We start from the raw sequence: 15,947 nt of genomic DNA, 5'->3' as shown, positions 1-15,947 counted from the left end.
TGCCGTTCCTATTTTGGGATGTTTTTTTTTTCGCTTCCAGTGTGGTTGGTGTAGTTTTTCTCTCCCTCTTTCTATTAGCCTGTGCTTTTCTTTCCCTTGACAATCGAAAGTTTTCCTTTTGGGCCGAAAACGACTAGAAAAGTCCATCAAACAACACTGGGGGAGAAATCTAAAGCAAAAGTTTCGCGTGACATTCAAGTACAACCGTGTACGCTTGAGAAACATGCCGGTTCAGAGCCGTCGATGCTGACACTTTCAAAGTGTGATTTTACTAAGCGGCTCTGTGTCGTTCGACGCATCGTTAGCGTGGTAGCAGGTGTTATTTTGTTATAGTTTTAAGATTCTTCGTTCGCTTATGATGCTTTACTCGTTTTATGCGCTAAACATTGGGTGAGGTCATGTTTTTTTATTCGAAACCGTTCATTATGTTTACTTTTATTTATGGGAATATTTTTATTTATGGGACATTACATTATGATGCTGGAAGCGTAACATAGCAACTCTAAAGAATATACTTAGAATATCAGCACATGAAGCACAACATAAACTACATAATTCGAGCAGTTTGAAGCATAAATCGATTTCTCAACGATCGGATAATCGATGAAGAAAATTGGCATGAAAATTGCATACATTGAGGCGTTTTGAAACAAACGATGAAGATCACACCATCCACGAAACGATCTTTTCTTTTAATTTCGTATTGATTTTTCACGTTTGATTGTTTGAAATAAAAAGAACGATGTAATATTTATGTATATTTGGCTGGAGATATCCCCACGCAAACGTTATTCAAATAGGATTGGCCGAAACAAAAGAAAAACGGTAACCAAGAATTGATTGTTTTAAAATGTTTATTTGAAAGTATAGTACAGTTGAAATTAAATACGTGCTGTCGGTCTGCATTTGTTTTCTTACGTTAAAATATGTACAGGAAAATTGTCATACACTATCTGAAAATCTTGTGCCCGAGGTGACGTCAACCTTCGGGGTTTACTTGTCTGTCTCATCTTTGCCTTGCATTAGCAGTAGCACCGTTGGACGGCTCAGTACGCGGCTGCCTATGAGCTGTCCATCCATTCGGGGCGTGTCGGTTTGTCTGTCGTTCATTTGCATGTTTTGAATCGGTCCCTACTCTAGCCCAGCGACGCTACGAAATGTGTCTAATGGAGTATAAATAAATAAATAAAGTCGTCTTATGGTTTAACGCGTGTACTGTACTTGCGAAATAGTACCTAACTACCGATAGCTGCCGTAACTCTAGCCTCGCGTTCGTTCTCAGACGGGAATCTCTCCGATGCGCGTCTTTGCAACGTTCACGAGGCTGCATTTAATTATCACAACGTACGTTAATTAAAATCTGCGTCCTTTGCGTGCCGGGGCAAAGTATCCTTAGTAGTAGTGTCGGTTCATATCGGGGTTTTCGGTGACCATCACGAGCGGCTGTGAACGAAATGCAAAACCCTTCCCACTTCACAACGGCTCACGAAGTAACTTTACCGCTTCCATCTGCCTGCTCAAATCAGGCGTGCTTTCTAGCTTAAGATTGTGCCATTCCCTCACTGGGTTGCGGATGCTTTGAGCGTAATTTTGGAAGTCGCGTATCCTACCAAAACCTATAAAACTCTACCGTATCTCCGGTCAACTGCCACGTTCTGCAACACACCCATCAAGGGGCGATTGCTCGGTAGCCAATGCGGCTACTTATGAAACAGAATGCTATCAGTAAAAGTAGTATCAAACATCAACAACCATGAGCCGGCTGCGACGCGGTGTCACAGTCAAACGTGCTTTCTCCCAGAACGCACGCTTCAACGCTCGCTTTCCATCGCCTCGAACGAGGTGGTTGGGGTTTTAGAATTGCAGGATCTGATTGATCCAGTCCCGGAACTCGGATATCCTGGTGTAGACACCGGGCTGGTTTGGCTCGGCGCAGCCAATGCCCCAGGAGATGACACCGGCCAGCAAGAACCGTTTGTCAGGGCGCTGAATCACCATCGGGCCACCGGAGTCACCTGCGAGAAGGGATGTTCCACATTTAGTGACGATTTTCAAAAACACCTTCCAAACGATCAGACACAAACCTTCACAGGAATCATATCCACCCTTCTTCCAGCCTGCGCAAATGAAGATGTGCGGAATATGTTCGATGTAGCCCGCGCTTCGGTACATCGTTTCGCAGATCTTGTTCTCGATCACAGGGACGGTGACCTCTTGAAGCACGCTCGGCAACGGACCATCTGTAATAACACCAGAATGAGTTTAATGGCTTGTCTTTAGACCTATTAGCCCTGTTTTGACACTGACCTTCATATAAACGACCCCATCCAGTGACAAACGCCGTCCGGCCGATAAAGTTCTCGTCGTTCTCGGGCACACACACAGGAATGATGTTCGGTTGGAAGATGACCGGTTCGTAGAATCTGCACCGAAAGCGAGATGTTAGTGCAGCTCTAAACGCCTTTTGCTAGCGAATTCACACTTACCTCAACAGCGCCAGGTCGTACTCGAAAGTTCGCGGATCAAACTGTGGATGGGAAGCCACAATCTGTACACGCCGCTCCTGATAACCGTAGGGTTCTTCCTCGAGTGCAAGATCATACTCGCCTAACCGAAGCAGCAGATCCGACGGTGGCACACTGTCAAGCAGAAAGGATGCGATAGGAATGAGAACGATCTATCGGATCGTGCGAGTACTTACTTGTCCACACAGTGAGCCGCCGTGATGGCCCAGTTTTCGTTCAATAAAGCCGCCCCACACTTGTGCAGGTAGGTAGACGTCCTCCACTGACGAAGCGATATCTGCCAGGGCCACCGACCGAACGCCGCCTTCGTACCGCCGACGATGCGTGGCTCCGGGAACATCCTTTTACCGCACACTGGATGGGAGGAGAAAAATAAAACTAAAATAAACATCCACCCGAAAGACGATAAATGCAATCGACGTCGCAACAGATCAATAAGACGCGCAGCCATTTTGTCCGTCTCGCCGAAGATGCGTGCATTAATGAGCCCCTGCGTTCGGCAGCGGGGATGAATGAATCGTAATTATGTTGCCATAAAAATTGTAAATGATCCTCGCCAATCAGATCCGTACGATCTTGATAGCCGGGTTTACGTTCCCGGGCTTCGGGGCCCCCGATGCCTAATGGCGTGGTGCGAGCCCGCTGAGTGTGGGAACCTGTTCCTTGTTCCTTCTTTTTTTTTCACTTCAATTCCATCTCCACAGGCATCGGAACTCCCGCCGGGAGAGTGCAGCGCGAAGATTAATTCTTCGCCTGCAAGGAAGCGACGCGATCCGAACCGCAAAAGGGTCACTCGCAGAGGCGCAGCGTGCATAATGTGTAATGAAACTCGACTCGCCCTTAGAAGCGCTATCAGGCCCTGTCCCTTGGGTGGGGATCAGCTTGAAACGAAACCGATTATCATTAGACGACCACGCCAGGGACACTACTCTCAAAGAAGCTTCTTCACACATCCCGACAAACATCCGGCCGGCTTGCCTAGACCCAGGTGCAATTAACCAAGCCGGGTCTGTCGGCGGCACTGGGACGTTACATTTTTTAGCTGTCAGCGAGGGTCTTGCGTTTCAGTTACGCCCGATTCGCGCTGGACTTCGACGCTGGCAAACACTCAACGCGCACCGGAGGATATCCTTGCTCGTATGATAAATGACCCGCCACGGTGGGCGATTCATCTTGCGGGAATTGACCTATCAGCGAGTCGGCGGTGCGCAATGGCGTGAAAATGGCGCAATGTAATGGGATTACAGCAGAACCCACCTTCTCCATCTGGTCGGTTGGACAGCTGGCTGTAATTGAAAACGGACATGCGCCAGTTTCCGATTTCTTAAGCCGATTCTCAACGGTATTTTACGGATACGCGATGCGTCACCATGCCGCCCTTGTTTGTTCGCATTTTGCTCTCGATCGCACGCATAAGTCATCGAACCCCTGTGCAGTGCCAACGACACGCGTGTCAGTAACCGACCCGATCCGTCACGTCGAACGCCCTGCGGTTACAATTAATTACATAATGTTTACATGCGACGAATGCGGTGCGATAAGCCACCGAAGGCCGTGCACATTCCGCCCAACGGGGCTGGATTCGACACGATCGACATGGCGGTGGCCTTTTTTCTGCGATCGAGTCCTGCGGATGTGCGTGCACCCGATGCAAGTGTGAAGCGTACGGTGCGAGCCCTGTGGCGACCGTAACAGCAACGGCGACACCGACAACAGAAAAGGGCAAAACCGGATAACAAACGGCCAGTCGAATGTACGTCCAGCGTCACGCAACACGCCGCCGAATGGGATATAAATCAACATTGCCACTGTGATAGTAATGATACCATTAAGTAAATACAAATAATTTATTTTATTCTGGTCCGAAAAAAAAAGAAACCAGTAAATCAGGTGCCCGAGACACGTCCCGCGCTCGGTTGAGGATGCAAAAAACCGCGATCGCAACCACGCCGTGCCTCCAGATGATCCCTTTTTTCGTCTTTGCCCAGGATGCGATAATATTTCATACCGTTGCGAATGGCCGAAGCGCTTGAAGCGATGGAGGCGATCGTCTCGGCTTGGCAGGCGCAGGATTACAAACGTACAGTGATGGGCGTTATGTTAAGGCTGGGGAGATTCGAATCCGGATCATGACGCATCCTTGCGATACCCAAAGATCACTTTTCCCAACCAATGGGATATATTTTGTAACTTTTTTTCAAAGCGAATGACGCAAAATGGGAACCAGTTGATATCCTTCAAACATTATTATTAAACCTTTCAAATATGAGGCTGCCAAAAATTAAATAGCACTGCCATGATCGCTCTTCTGATCGTATTGTTTAGTCGGGTCTTCATGGTGAGACTCACCGATGCACACAAAGCTAATTTATCAGCCAATCAATCACCGAGACCCATTGTTCGGTTCGATCACACGCCCAAACCAGTGCAGGAAATAGAGAATCTACCTGCCGATCGCAGCTCGCATCGATTTCGAAACGGATCGTGCCCAACATGGCCTCTTTCAGCTGCCCCAGGGAGCACCACTAAGAGTGCTTTTCCACCACACGAGGCATTGTTTATTTTTCACAAAATGATCAACACATGGAGATCGAGAGGAAAAAAAAACAGCTCAAATGCCACCAGCCTTTGCCTCCTTTTCAGGATGTTACCGCAAGCATTCTCGCACGACGATGGAGGCACGAGATTTCCTCCCAGAAAACCAGCATTAGGCAATAGGGCATCTCCGACACTCCTTCTCCGTGGTCAGTGGTAATGACAAAGAAGCACACCACACCAGAGCAGAAGCATCGTGGCGTCGGGATGCGCGCATTGTTGCGCGATGAGAAGAGAGCAGAGTAACGCCCGATCGGGATCTTCGTGACCGCCGGGCCGGTGTTGGTGATGGCGTGCGGTGGAAGCATTGAACTTGCGCTCAAGGTTGAAATTGTTTTATGCTATTATCAATTATTTATGTTATATTTTTATGACCGCTGCATGGGCACGGCATGGCGGGCCCTTTTTCGTAATGAGACGTAACGTGGCGTTTCCCTCGCGCGGTTGGATGAGATAATTTTCGGCCGGCCGATCGCGATCGTGATCGTACGTTTATACCTATACAGCCGAGTGCGGGTACGGAAGGGTTTGGCTACTCACCGGATCGGTAATCGATGCCCTCGAGGGTGGGCAGCGTTGATGTGGTCAGAAAGTCGGGCGCAAGCGTTACACCGTCCGTGGTCACGTTGGCGAGCGACGCGAGCGTCGTTGGTGGCGAGGACTCCGGGAATTGGATGGGCATACCGGTGGTTGTGGTAGAGCTGGAGGACTCGGTACGTTCCGACGTCTCCGTTGGCGACGTACTCGACGAAGCCGACGTCGACGTCGATGACAGCGTTGATGAGGATGAGCTTGCGCTTGTCACGGAACCGGTGGAGATCGAAACCGGTGACAAGGTTGAGGCTGTCGTGGCCGTGCTTGATTCAGCCAATGTTGTCGAGGTCGAGGACACTGTCATGGTGGAGGACGCGTTGGTTTGAGTACTTGCCAACGGTGTCGTCAGCAGCGTCGTCGTCGTCGTCGTCGTCGGTGTATCCGTTGTCGATATTGCGCTTTCGTTTGCCACCTTCTGGTGGGAGTTGGTCGTGAGGTCTACCGTCGTTGTCGCCGTTGTTGATTCTTCACTTTCATCCGTGCTCTCTTCTTCTTCCTCTTCGCCTTCTTCCTCTTCTTCTTCTTCTTCGCTGGAACCGTCCTCCCCACTGCCGGATCCCTCCTCACCGCTGCCCTCTTCGGTGGCGCTCTCGATCGATTCCGTCGTCGTCGTTGGCGCTGGTGTCGTCTCGCGAACTCCCAGTACAGGTTCCGTCGAAGATGGCGGACGCCTGGTAGACGATCCTGCCGTCGTCGTTGTCGTCGAAGATGTGCCTGTGGTTGCGAACGAAATGAACGGTTATTAAAAGCCACCCGTTTACGAGTCACCTCTCAGCCGGTCCGTTCACCGATAAGATCCTGCGAGGATCACGGACGGCTCGAGAGCTGCAAGAAGTGAATGGGCAAATGGCGGTTTTTGGATGGTGTTTCGGAATGATACATCGAACGGGGCACGCGAAATGGAAGATTAATGTAATGGAAATCCCCTCCCACCCTCCCTTGACCACGTTACCCCGTAATGGAACCTATCAACCTCGCGCGATCGTGTAATCCCGCATAAGCTCGCCACGCGGAACACCGAATCGAAACGTGCCGCGAATTATGTTATTAATGCGTGCGTTTACGAGTATGCGCTCGCGGGCTGACGTCTCCGGCAAGCGATTATTTTAAAAGCCAGCGCAATTTACCAGATTCCTCGCTCGATGCCGCCTCCAAGCCCGAGCTCGTCGTCAGTGTCGGTGGTGCGGCGGTGGACACGAGTGTAGTTCCAGGACGAAGTGTCCCCGGAGACGATAAAGTGCTCGCCGACTGCGTCGTCTCGAGCGGAACGTTTATCTCTGCCGCTTCGCTACTGGGCTTGGGATTGGCTTCAGTGCTGGACACGATCGATCCTTGCGTCACGGTCGACTCGGCTGTCGAGGACATGATCGATGAGTGTCGCGTTGTCGTGGTGCTGGTGGTTGTGGACGAGCCATGGCTTCGTTCGGAGGTGCTTGTGTCCGGTTGTAGAGAGCTTTCGGTGGTTTTAGCAAGCGCCGCAAAGGACACGCCCGTCACAGAGCCGGTAACCTGCGAGTGTGCCGATAAGTCGATCGAACCATCGATTGGGACCGTATCGTACACGTAAGCCGCCTCCGGGAGTAGGGACTCGATCGGGAGCTTCGTGTCCTGCGAGAAGGACACCTCCACGGAGACGGTGGGCGCTTGGGTGGATGGCGATGGTGATGGTACATGCTGGTTAGTGTGATTGGTGGTAATGACCTCCTCGGGGGTTAGTGTTTGGATGAGTATCCAGCTGTTGGAGGTGGTCGGGCCTGCAGAATGAGCATGATGGTGAAATGCGCGTGTGAGAGAGGGCATGCATTAATGGCATAGCTGAATGGTCGTTAGAAGCTTGTGAGGTGAACAAACGTGGCCACCTACCTTGGTTGGCGATCGGTCGCTCGGTGGACGTATCCTCAAGGATACTCGTCCAGGTCACGAGCCCTGGACGGGAGAGTGTAGCGACATCTTCCGGATCAGGACCGAACCCTAGCGAAGACTCGGGAAGTCTCACAGTGGAAGATTGTACTGTAGGCTCCGACAGAGTGGTCCGCGTCGTGGATGAACTCGTTGTCGATGTCGGTGTTGGGGTCGGTGAGGTGGCTTGTGTCACCTTTACTGTCGTTGGAGGATAAGTGGGCTTGGCGGTGGTTCCAGACTGACTGGTGCCGGAAGATTGCGATTCGATGAGATGATCCAACGAAGTCGCCGGAACAGTGGCGATGTTGGACGTTGGTTTGGGTCTCGGTCGAGGAGCACGTGTTGTATCGGGCACAGCTTCCGTAGACACTGATGTCGTCGTCCTCGTAGTCGTCGTCGTAGGAGTAGGTCTTCGTCGATTCTGGGTTGGCTTTGTCAGAGGCACCAGCGACGGAGACGTCGTTGGTCGACGCGAGTACGTCACGGAAGGTGTCGTCGATTCGATTCTTGGTGTTGTCGGAGTTGTCGCATTCGTCGACGGCCTTCGAGAGGCGATCGTTGTTGACATCTGGGAAGTAGCACCTGAGCTGGGTGGTCTTCGAGACCCCACAGTGGGACTCGGTTGTCGAGTGTTTTGTCCTGTGGCTTTCCTCGTCGTTGATGGAGGCGTTGTCGTAGGTGCTTCCGTGCTAATCGCTATCGGTTGTACAGGACGTCGTGTAGGAGCTCTCGAAGGAGTCGTTTTGTTGGGTGTTGGACGTCGATTTTTGTACGGTTTTGACGTCGTCGTTCGAGACGTCGGTCGAGTACTCTGCCCAGTCACACCTGCACCTGGACTGCTGGGACGATTGATCGCCGATGGACGTTTGCTCGTCGTGGTTTGCGACCCGCTTGCTGGGTTCTTGCTGCTCTGCACGTACTGGAACGTAGTGAACTCCTGGTACTCGGTGGTCGTTTGCAGTTCGTCCTTCTGCTGAGGCACCTTAAGAGCTGGGGTCTTCGTCGTGCGTGTCGTTGTTGACGTCGTGCGGCGGTTGGATTTCTGTGTCGTTCTGCTCGTGGTTGTTGAACTGCTAACCAGCTCGTACTTGGTGCCGTTTCCGGACGACGACGCAGTCGTTGGAAGGCGCGTTTCCGTGAGCGGTGGCTTCCGATGCGTGTTCATGACGGATGATTGCGGGAAATGCGGGAAATTACCGACCGAATTGTGGTCTATGCTGTTGTCTGTGATGTCCGGATCGAACAGCAGCCGGTCGTCCTGTTGAGAGCAAAGCGATACGCCATTCGTTAGTGAGCACCTCCAGTGGAAAACCGAGCTAAGAGTAAGACTTACGTTGACCTGACAGCAAGATCCGAAGAATATCTTGTCGATGCACACGCCCAAATGCGTGCCGTTCGCTTTGAAGCAGTCGATCGCAAACATGCAAATGCCTTCTTCGCCGGTGTTCCGCACCACACATGGCAGGTGTCGTAGGTTTCTGCTAGCTTGAACTGAAATCACGTGGAAAAAAAAAAGAAAGAAGCCCTTCGTTAGTGAGCGCACGTGCTCGGGAAATGGATTGCTCTCGACATCGTGAGCACTTTTAGGGCATCGATGCCTGCGATAACTCGCCCAGTCCCGTCCATCGCATCTCACCAACTCGGACTAGGTCAGTGCGTCATTTTTCCGAGCACCATATCTCACGTAAAAATCTCACAGCCACCAGCAGAGCGAACTAACAAAAAGAAAAGAAAAACCCTAATTCCCCATTTGCATTCGCTCTAAGTCCATCCGATAAGGAAGCCGGGCGGCGCACGTCTCATGGCAGCCGGTAGAAACGAGTCCGCTATACTCAAGCTACACGTCGGCGTAAACCAAACCGTGCCTTGAACCAGGGAAAAGGGCGAAATGCCGAGCTCATGAATTCGTGCTGAATGTCGCTCGTGTTCCAGGAAACGGCTGGATGCTGGGCGGAATTCGAAATGAAACCAAGCCGCTCCCATTTCGCCCGGCTCGCGAACCGGTAGCCACCGAAAGTGGGTCAACCAGGGTAGCCGTTTGGCCCGGATTTATGGATCTTATACAATTGGCTTCAGTCGGTTGGGAGCTCCCGAGATCGAACTGCCGAGACGTGAACTTCTCGCCCGGAGAAAGGGAAGTCGCTTTTTACTTTCCTTCGCCAACGACGATGTTGAAGGTTGCTTCCTCCGGGTGGTCTTGGGTGGGTGAGCAATGTGACTTTCTTTTCCACACGACACGCCGTTTGTCACCGTGAGCAACCTATCACCACGAATGGGAGCGATTTCGACTTCCGGTAAAAGTGAGAGGTATGTTGCTCGAATTTAGGGAGACTGCATGATGGATTAGCTCATAAGGAACGACCGGAAATTGAGGAGTTACGAACGCAGTCGTTTAACAACGCGATCGTTTCCGACTTCCAACAAGCGGAACGCGGAACATGAGCCTCTCATTGCCAAGAAAGGGCATCGAGAAAACTCCTGGAGGTGCTCCGGCGACTAAACAATACACCATCACCTGTGATCCGGAACTCAGGCACGTAAGGTGATGAAGCCTCCTAGAGATGAGTGTTTTCACACCCCGCGAGGCCATTCGAGGCTCGAGCTTAAGTCTTCACTTCCAGCTGTCGTCGAGCTCGTTACTCGACCAACTGCTGCCACTCTGACCGTGGTGACAGAATTCTGAGCCTGAACTCGCCCGACAATGGGTTGGAATTAACTTTGTTTGTTTTCGTTGTAAAAACCCCGCGGATCCGGATCGATCTTTTGCGAGATCTACCCAGGGGGTGGGTTTGCATAACCGAAACCCGTTTCGACCGGTGATCGTGGTGACCAACATGCGGTCGCGATCAACCCTCCACGGCATGGCGATGGCAAACGGTAGCGATGGCCACGGCGAGCGGGTTTTTTTTTCTTCTTATTGCCCGCTACAACGGCAATGGCGTACGATCTCCTTTTGTCGTTCGCGTTCGTGTACCTTTTGTTTTTTTCGTAGTTCCTTTTTCCTGTGCTCGAGCGACCGAGCAGGGGTTCAAAGTCAAGTTCACTGGCACCGGGGCACCGTTCGGTTGCTTGGTTCGTTCCGCAGCGAGGCGAGAAGTTTTTCCGCGATCGTTCTGCGACCGGAGCCCGGGTGCTGGGAACGTGTTTGTGCCATAATCGGTTGTCTCCGCGACGGAAACAAGCTGTGAGATGTAGCTACATTATTATGTTTCGCTCTGCTCGCCGGCGAGGAAGACCGGATCATTTATCATGCAGCTGGGGGTCATTTTGGAGGCATCGTTTAGTACGTACGCTTGGACTCGTTCGTAGGGGTTGTGTTTGCTTTACGATCGATGTGATTCTAGGTGTTCATTTGCTAAAACGATGGAACTATTGCATCAGCCGAGTTCGAGACATGTTCTAGCTACAATTTAGTCGCGGTTGTAGCAAACAATTTGCCACTCAATTACGGCTCGATGATAAGGAGTTGGAAAAACCCGTTGAGTCACCATCATCCCTCGTCCTTGTCGTGTGTGTTGTAACGGTGCTTATTAATAGTTGATCCTCCCAAGCCATCCATTCCCGGGGGCGAATTTCGCAACATTGACATGCCGTGCGCGTGAATTCCCAAACCTACAGGACTGACCCAATTTTTGATAATCGACAACCGTGCGTAGCACACATGAACATGAGCACGCTTTTTTCCCCCACCGGACGATGGAAATGGCACGCAATTTGCCAAAAACCCGTCACCGGCCTTGTGGAAACCCTTGCCGAAACCGGACGGCAGCAGGAATGTTGGCCGGATACTTGCGCTTTCGAAATGAAACGCGTGACTCAACCCCGAGTCCCAAGGGTGTCGTTTAGCACACTTTCACGCCGGGGGTTGAACCATAATCCCGTACCTCCCTCCGGTGCGTCACGGAGAATCCGGTTTTCCGGCATCCCTCGCGTCACCGGCTGGATGCCGGAATTGGCACGCCATTTGACGGGCTGACAAATTTCGCCCCTAAAAACTCGCGCGAAACCAACGGACAACGCGAACGAAAGTGAACGCACAGGGCCCAGAGGGTCACGAATGAGGCGCGTGGGTGCGAACTGGTTGAACCGGGGTGGTGGCCGTTGTTTCGCCGGTGTTTGTTGTTGCGCTCCTTCCTGCTTTCCCTCCCATTATTGGTCCGAGCGAATATTGCCGATTCGATATTGGCGGTGGCGCGACTGAAGAAAGTAAATTAACACCCGGGGCCTCCCCGGGCGCGGTTCGGTTTTACCCAGTGACCTGAAATTGCGCGAAACGCGCGAAAGCAATCGACACGGTGACGCTTCGGGCGATATTCCGCCGGATTCGATGCCCCATGGGGTCTGTGTCAATTACGCGTACAACTCCTTCTCCCTCCACCGGTTGCTAATGTAACACAAAGAAAGCCTCCCCACACGAGTAAAAATCCGACCGAGACGGCGTACGGATGAGCTTTCCGCTGAGGCTGGTAACCTCAATTCGGCAGCCACTCCGAAATGGCCAAATTGGTATGAAATGAGCCAAAAAGGCTTGCACGAAAAAAGCCTTCCGTCTGGCGTGATAAGCCTGCGGCCGAAGGCGGCTAACTCATTCGATGGGATGAAGCAAAAAAAAAAATACAAAAAGCGCAAAAACCCACCTCACGGCAGCGAAAAGCGAAATCGAAATTTCACGCAATTGTCCATTGTGCTGTCTGTCTGGGTGGGTTTTTTTGGGTTTGCCCCCTGGCAGCCAAGTCAAGTCCATCATCCGGCTGCCGGAGAAATGCCGGCGCGTCCTGGGCGCACTGGGAAGCACCGTCCATCTGTCACGCGCTGAAAGATGGCCGCATTTGGCGTCGCCGAAAATAAACAGACTCCCGAAACGCGCTGGGAAAGATCTGTTTCCGCACTTAACGATGCTTAACGCCTGTGTGTGCGCGCGCGAGGGTTTCGCTTTCGTTTCCGTGTCGAACTAGAATGGGACATTGTTTGCCTCTTTAGGATTTTGGCTCGGTTTCGACCAGGTTTTGCCGGCCAAGGGGGTTTCGTACTTTCACTCCCAAACCGAAACTGGAACGTGCCCGAGTGCTGGAAATCGGAAAACGGAGCGAAAGCGTCACGGCATGCGAGGACGCTCGGGAATGCTCACGGGGTGGCAAAGGGCGATCTCAAACTGTAGCTTGATTTTATTTTTCCACCCAGGTCCCAAGCGTTGCTAATGAAGTAAATATTGCCTCAAAGTCTCTTTGCATTAATGATCGCAAATGTAAATGATGCGAGTGCAAATGAAGCGCGTTGGAAAACTGTCGCTTTTAATCAGACGCTAGTTGGCAGTTAAATACGCTACTAAAAGGGGTTCGCCTAAGTAAGACGCTTAAAGTACGATTTCTAAGCAAGCAGACTCGTTCCGTCAATTTACGGCGTTGACACTCGCGCGCGCGAGCGCGAAACAAGCTCTCGTGTGGAAGGTGCATTCTTTTTGCGACGACGGTTTGCTCCGTTTTCCCGAGCGTGCGTGTTTGGTGGACATTAGCTGTGATGCGGGCATAAATAAACGCAGAACCTTCACAGCTGCAGGGCCAAAATTATGCATGCTTTGGGACGAATAAAGAGCCCAAATGAAGTTAGCAAAACAGAAGTGTAGTTAAACGACGAAAAAAAGCACCAACTTTTAGCAGGGCATGAAAGGACACAAAAAGAAAATCTATAGTCTATGAAGCAAGCTGCGGAAGGACCCTCTAACGACACGTTAAAGCATTCCGTTGAGTGAAATTCAACGAAAGTATATGGGTAAAAATATTCTTCCTCTTCGAGTTGTTTCTCCCAAAACGACCTCCACGTCGTAATGTGGCCGTTGGGTTTTTTTTTGTTCATTCTTGCGTGGGAAGTCCGCTCGTGGAAAACCACTCGCCGGGTAAGTGAACGCGTTCTTGATCTGCTGCCACCAGACAGTTGGCCAACTTTATTCGTTACCATTACGCTTCTCACCGTCACCGTCATCATCATCATCATCATCGCCGCCAACGTAGCCATAGTCATTAACAGGGCTATCACGTTTAATGGTCGCATTTTTTTTTGTTCTTCTACCAGACGTTGGGACCCAACGAGGTGGGTGAATTTCTCACCACCGCTGGTACCACCGGGTGTGGATGGAAAACTGGCTTTCGGCAAATTCTTTCAAACGTAAGTTCGCTGCTGAAAGAAAAAAAGGAAATCTAGCCCCGATGCGCCACACGCGGGAGGTCGATAAACTGCACCCAGGCCAGAAGCCGGGGGCCTTTTTTAGGGGTTGGTGCAGCCGTACGGTTTAGAGGCGTCTTAATCTGCTGGAAACCGCCCTGTAGGTGGGTTTGTTATTATTCCGGCAGCATACAGCCCTCGCCCCGTTGGTGGCACGCGTCGTCTAGCGTGAGTTCAAGGAGGTGATGTTGAAGGTGCTTACAATACCTGTACAAAGAATGACCTCCGGTGGGGTGGGGTGGGGGGGGGGCGGAGAAAGAGGATCTAAGGAAGGAGGAAAAAGTCGTGCCATCCCACCCCTGGGAGTAACGCATCGTAATATGGCGGATCCACCCGTCATAATCGCACGACATGGGTTCGAGCCCTACGGTTCGGGGACGAAGGCATAAAGAACATCCCCAAAAAATGAACATGAAAAAAACGCCCACCCCCCATTATCCAACGGTATGGCAGGCACGAAGGGGATGAAGCGAGTACGGGGCGGGGCTCGATCGTGTCGATTAGAAGTTCCGTAATGAAACGCACCTCGATTCCGGCCCCAGTGGCGTAAAGTTTGACGGAAAGCTTCGTCCGGTCGGTAAACGGGAAATGGGCTCACTTTCGCTGCGACGATGGCGACGAACAATAGTGAGGAAGCAGCAACAATAGCAACAAAAACGCCTCCAAAAATCCCCTCCCCCACACACCCACACAGAAGCTCGTGGGCGTACGGGAAATCCAACCAAGATGGGGGAGAGAAAAACTGTTCCCTAACGGTTCTTGCGCGGCTATATTTTTCCTACACCGGACTTCATTACGGCACCGGACCGGGACCTTTGTTTGGCGTTGGCGTTCGGACCGATGTTGGTGTTGTTGTTGGTCTGCGCCTGAGCTTTTGGTGGCCACTTTAGGATGCGGTTTGGCAGCCTGAGCAACCGGAGCGTGCTTTAAATTCTACCGGTCCGTGGCGCTACTCGCTCTATTTAATACCGTTTTGAGTGGCGAATATTGTACCGATTCGACCGGCGCCTTACGCAACAGGAGGCAGATAGGGCGGATAGGTGGTGACGTGATTGCGGCCACGATTGTTTAAAATTCGCTGTTCGCAAAATTTGCAACGGGGCCGGGGCGTGTGTTCGCGCTTTGGAACAATCAAATTTTGTGTCACGATTGTGTTATCGTGTCGATCTGTGGTGTGTGGGGAGATAGAGCCAAGGCCCAATTTTTCTTCTTAATGATTTAATTGAATAGCTCACGCGCGAGGATCATGCGGGAACGATACGTGACAAGACTGGGCAAAAGGGGGCTTTGGCTTGTGTTGTACTATTTTTGTTTTTGCAAGCACAAGTCCCTCCCCGAATGCTGGGGCCGTTATGTGACACGATGGCGTCTTTCTTTTTCGCTTCCGCGGCGTTCCATCGGACGCGAAACGCGGTGGCAAATTTATGTTCGCATAAATAATTCGCGCATGTTTCGCACAAAACACCGGTGGTACCGTAAAATCTTGTCCCAAAACACACACACTCTATGCTTCCGGACACCCGGCACGGAACACGGCACAAATTAAGGTTAGCTCATGTCGCGCGAATTAGTGTGGCTCTACCGACGAACGCTCGTGGTACTTACAGGAGGTGAACGGGAACACGGGACTGGAGCGGACCACCGAAAGGAAGCCCCCGAACAGCAGCACGACGAGGCAGGTGACGCTGGGCTGGGTTGTGCTGCGATGGCTCCATCTCACCGTCCCCCGACGGGCATCTCTGCTGGACATCTGGCCACGAGACCGCGCATGACGTGAACCGAAAAGAAGAAGCGAGAAAAAAGGCGATACAACGTGAGACAACGTGAAACAAATTAAAGCCCTCCCGGCGATGGCACGCCGCGAAGAAAGGTCACAGACGGTATTTGCATAAGGTGCCCAAGGTCCTGCAAGCTGGAGGGTGAAATCGTGACGTAACGCGGGTGGCTGCATCTGGCAGCGGAAAATTAGTCCTCGACCCGTAAGCCACTCCGAAGAGCTGGAAAGCGGGGTGGGTAATTAATTGCAAATTAAAGCAACCCACCGAGTGCTCGTGGCGTGACTAGCCGCTGATTACGGGGCAAACTTTATCGGGGAGGGTGAGTTTTTCCTCC

General features: G+C 51.7%; 1 protein-coding gene across 1 annotated transcript; it reads right to left on the bottom strand.

The window, feature by feature from the left end:
- Positions 1-1,854: 1,854 nt before the first annotated feature.
- LOC128723219 (mucin-5AC) lies at positions 1,855-15,585 on the bottom strand. Its single transcript, XM_053816937.1, has 10 exons — positions 15,441-15,585; positions 8,950-9,107; positions 7,578-8,874; positions 6,842-7,468; positions 5,661-6,428; positions 2,702-2,879; positions 2,487-2,639; positions 2,308-2,423; positions 2,085-2,240; positions 1,855-2,015 (listed from the first exon to the last, which is right to left on the bottom strand). Exons 1-10 carry the CDS (start codon positions 15,583-15,585, stop codon positions 1,855-1,857), a joined length of 3,759 nt encoding a protein of 1,252 aa, XP_053672912.1.
- Between the last annotated feature and the right edge of the window lie 362 nt (positions 15,586-15,947).

This window comes from Anopheles nili, chromosome 3 (genome assembly GCF_943737925.1).
Source record: "Anopheles nili chromosome 3, idAnoNiliSN_F5_01, whole genome shotgun sequence".
Lineage (NCBI taxonomy): Eukaryota > Metazoa > Arthropoda > Insecta > Diptera > Culicidae > Anopheles > Anopheles nili.
The sequence above is the reverse complement of the archived record's forward strand: the minus strand, read 5'-3'. Positions and strand labels throughout refer to the sequence as shown.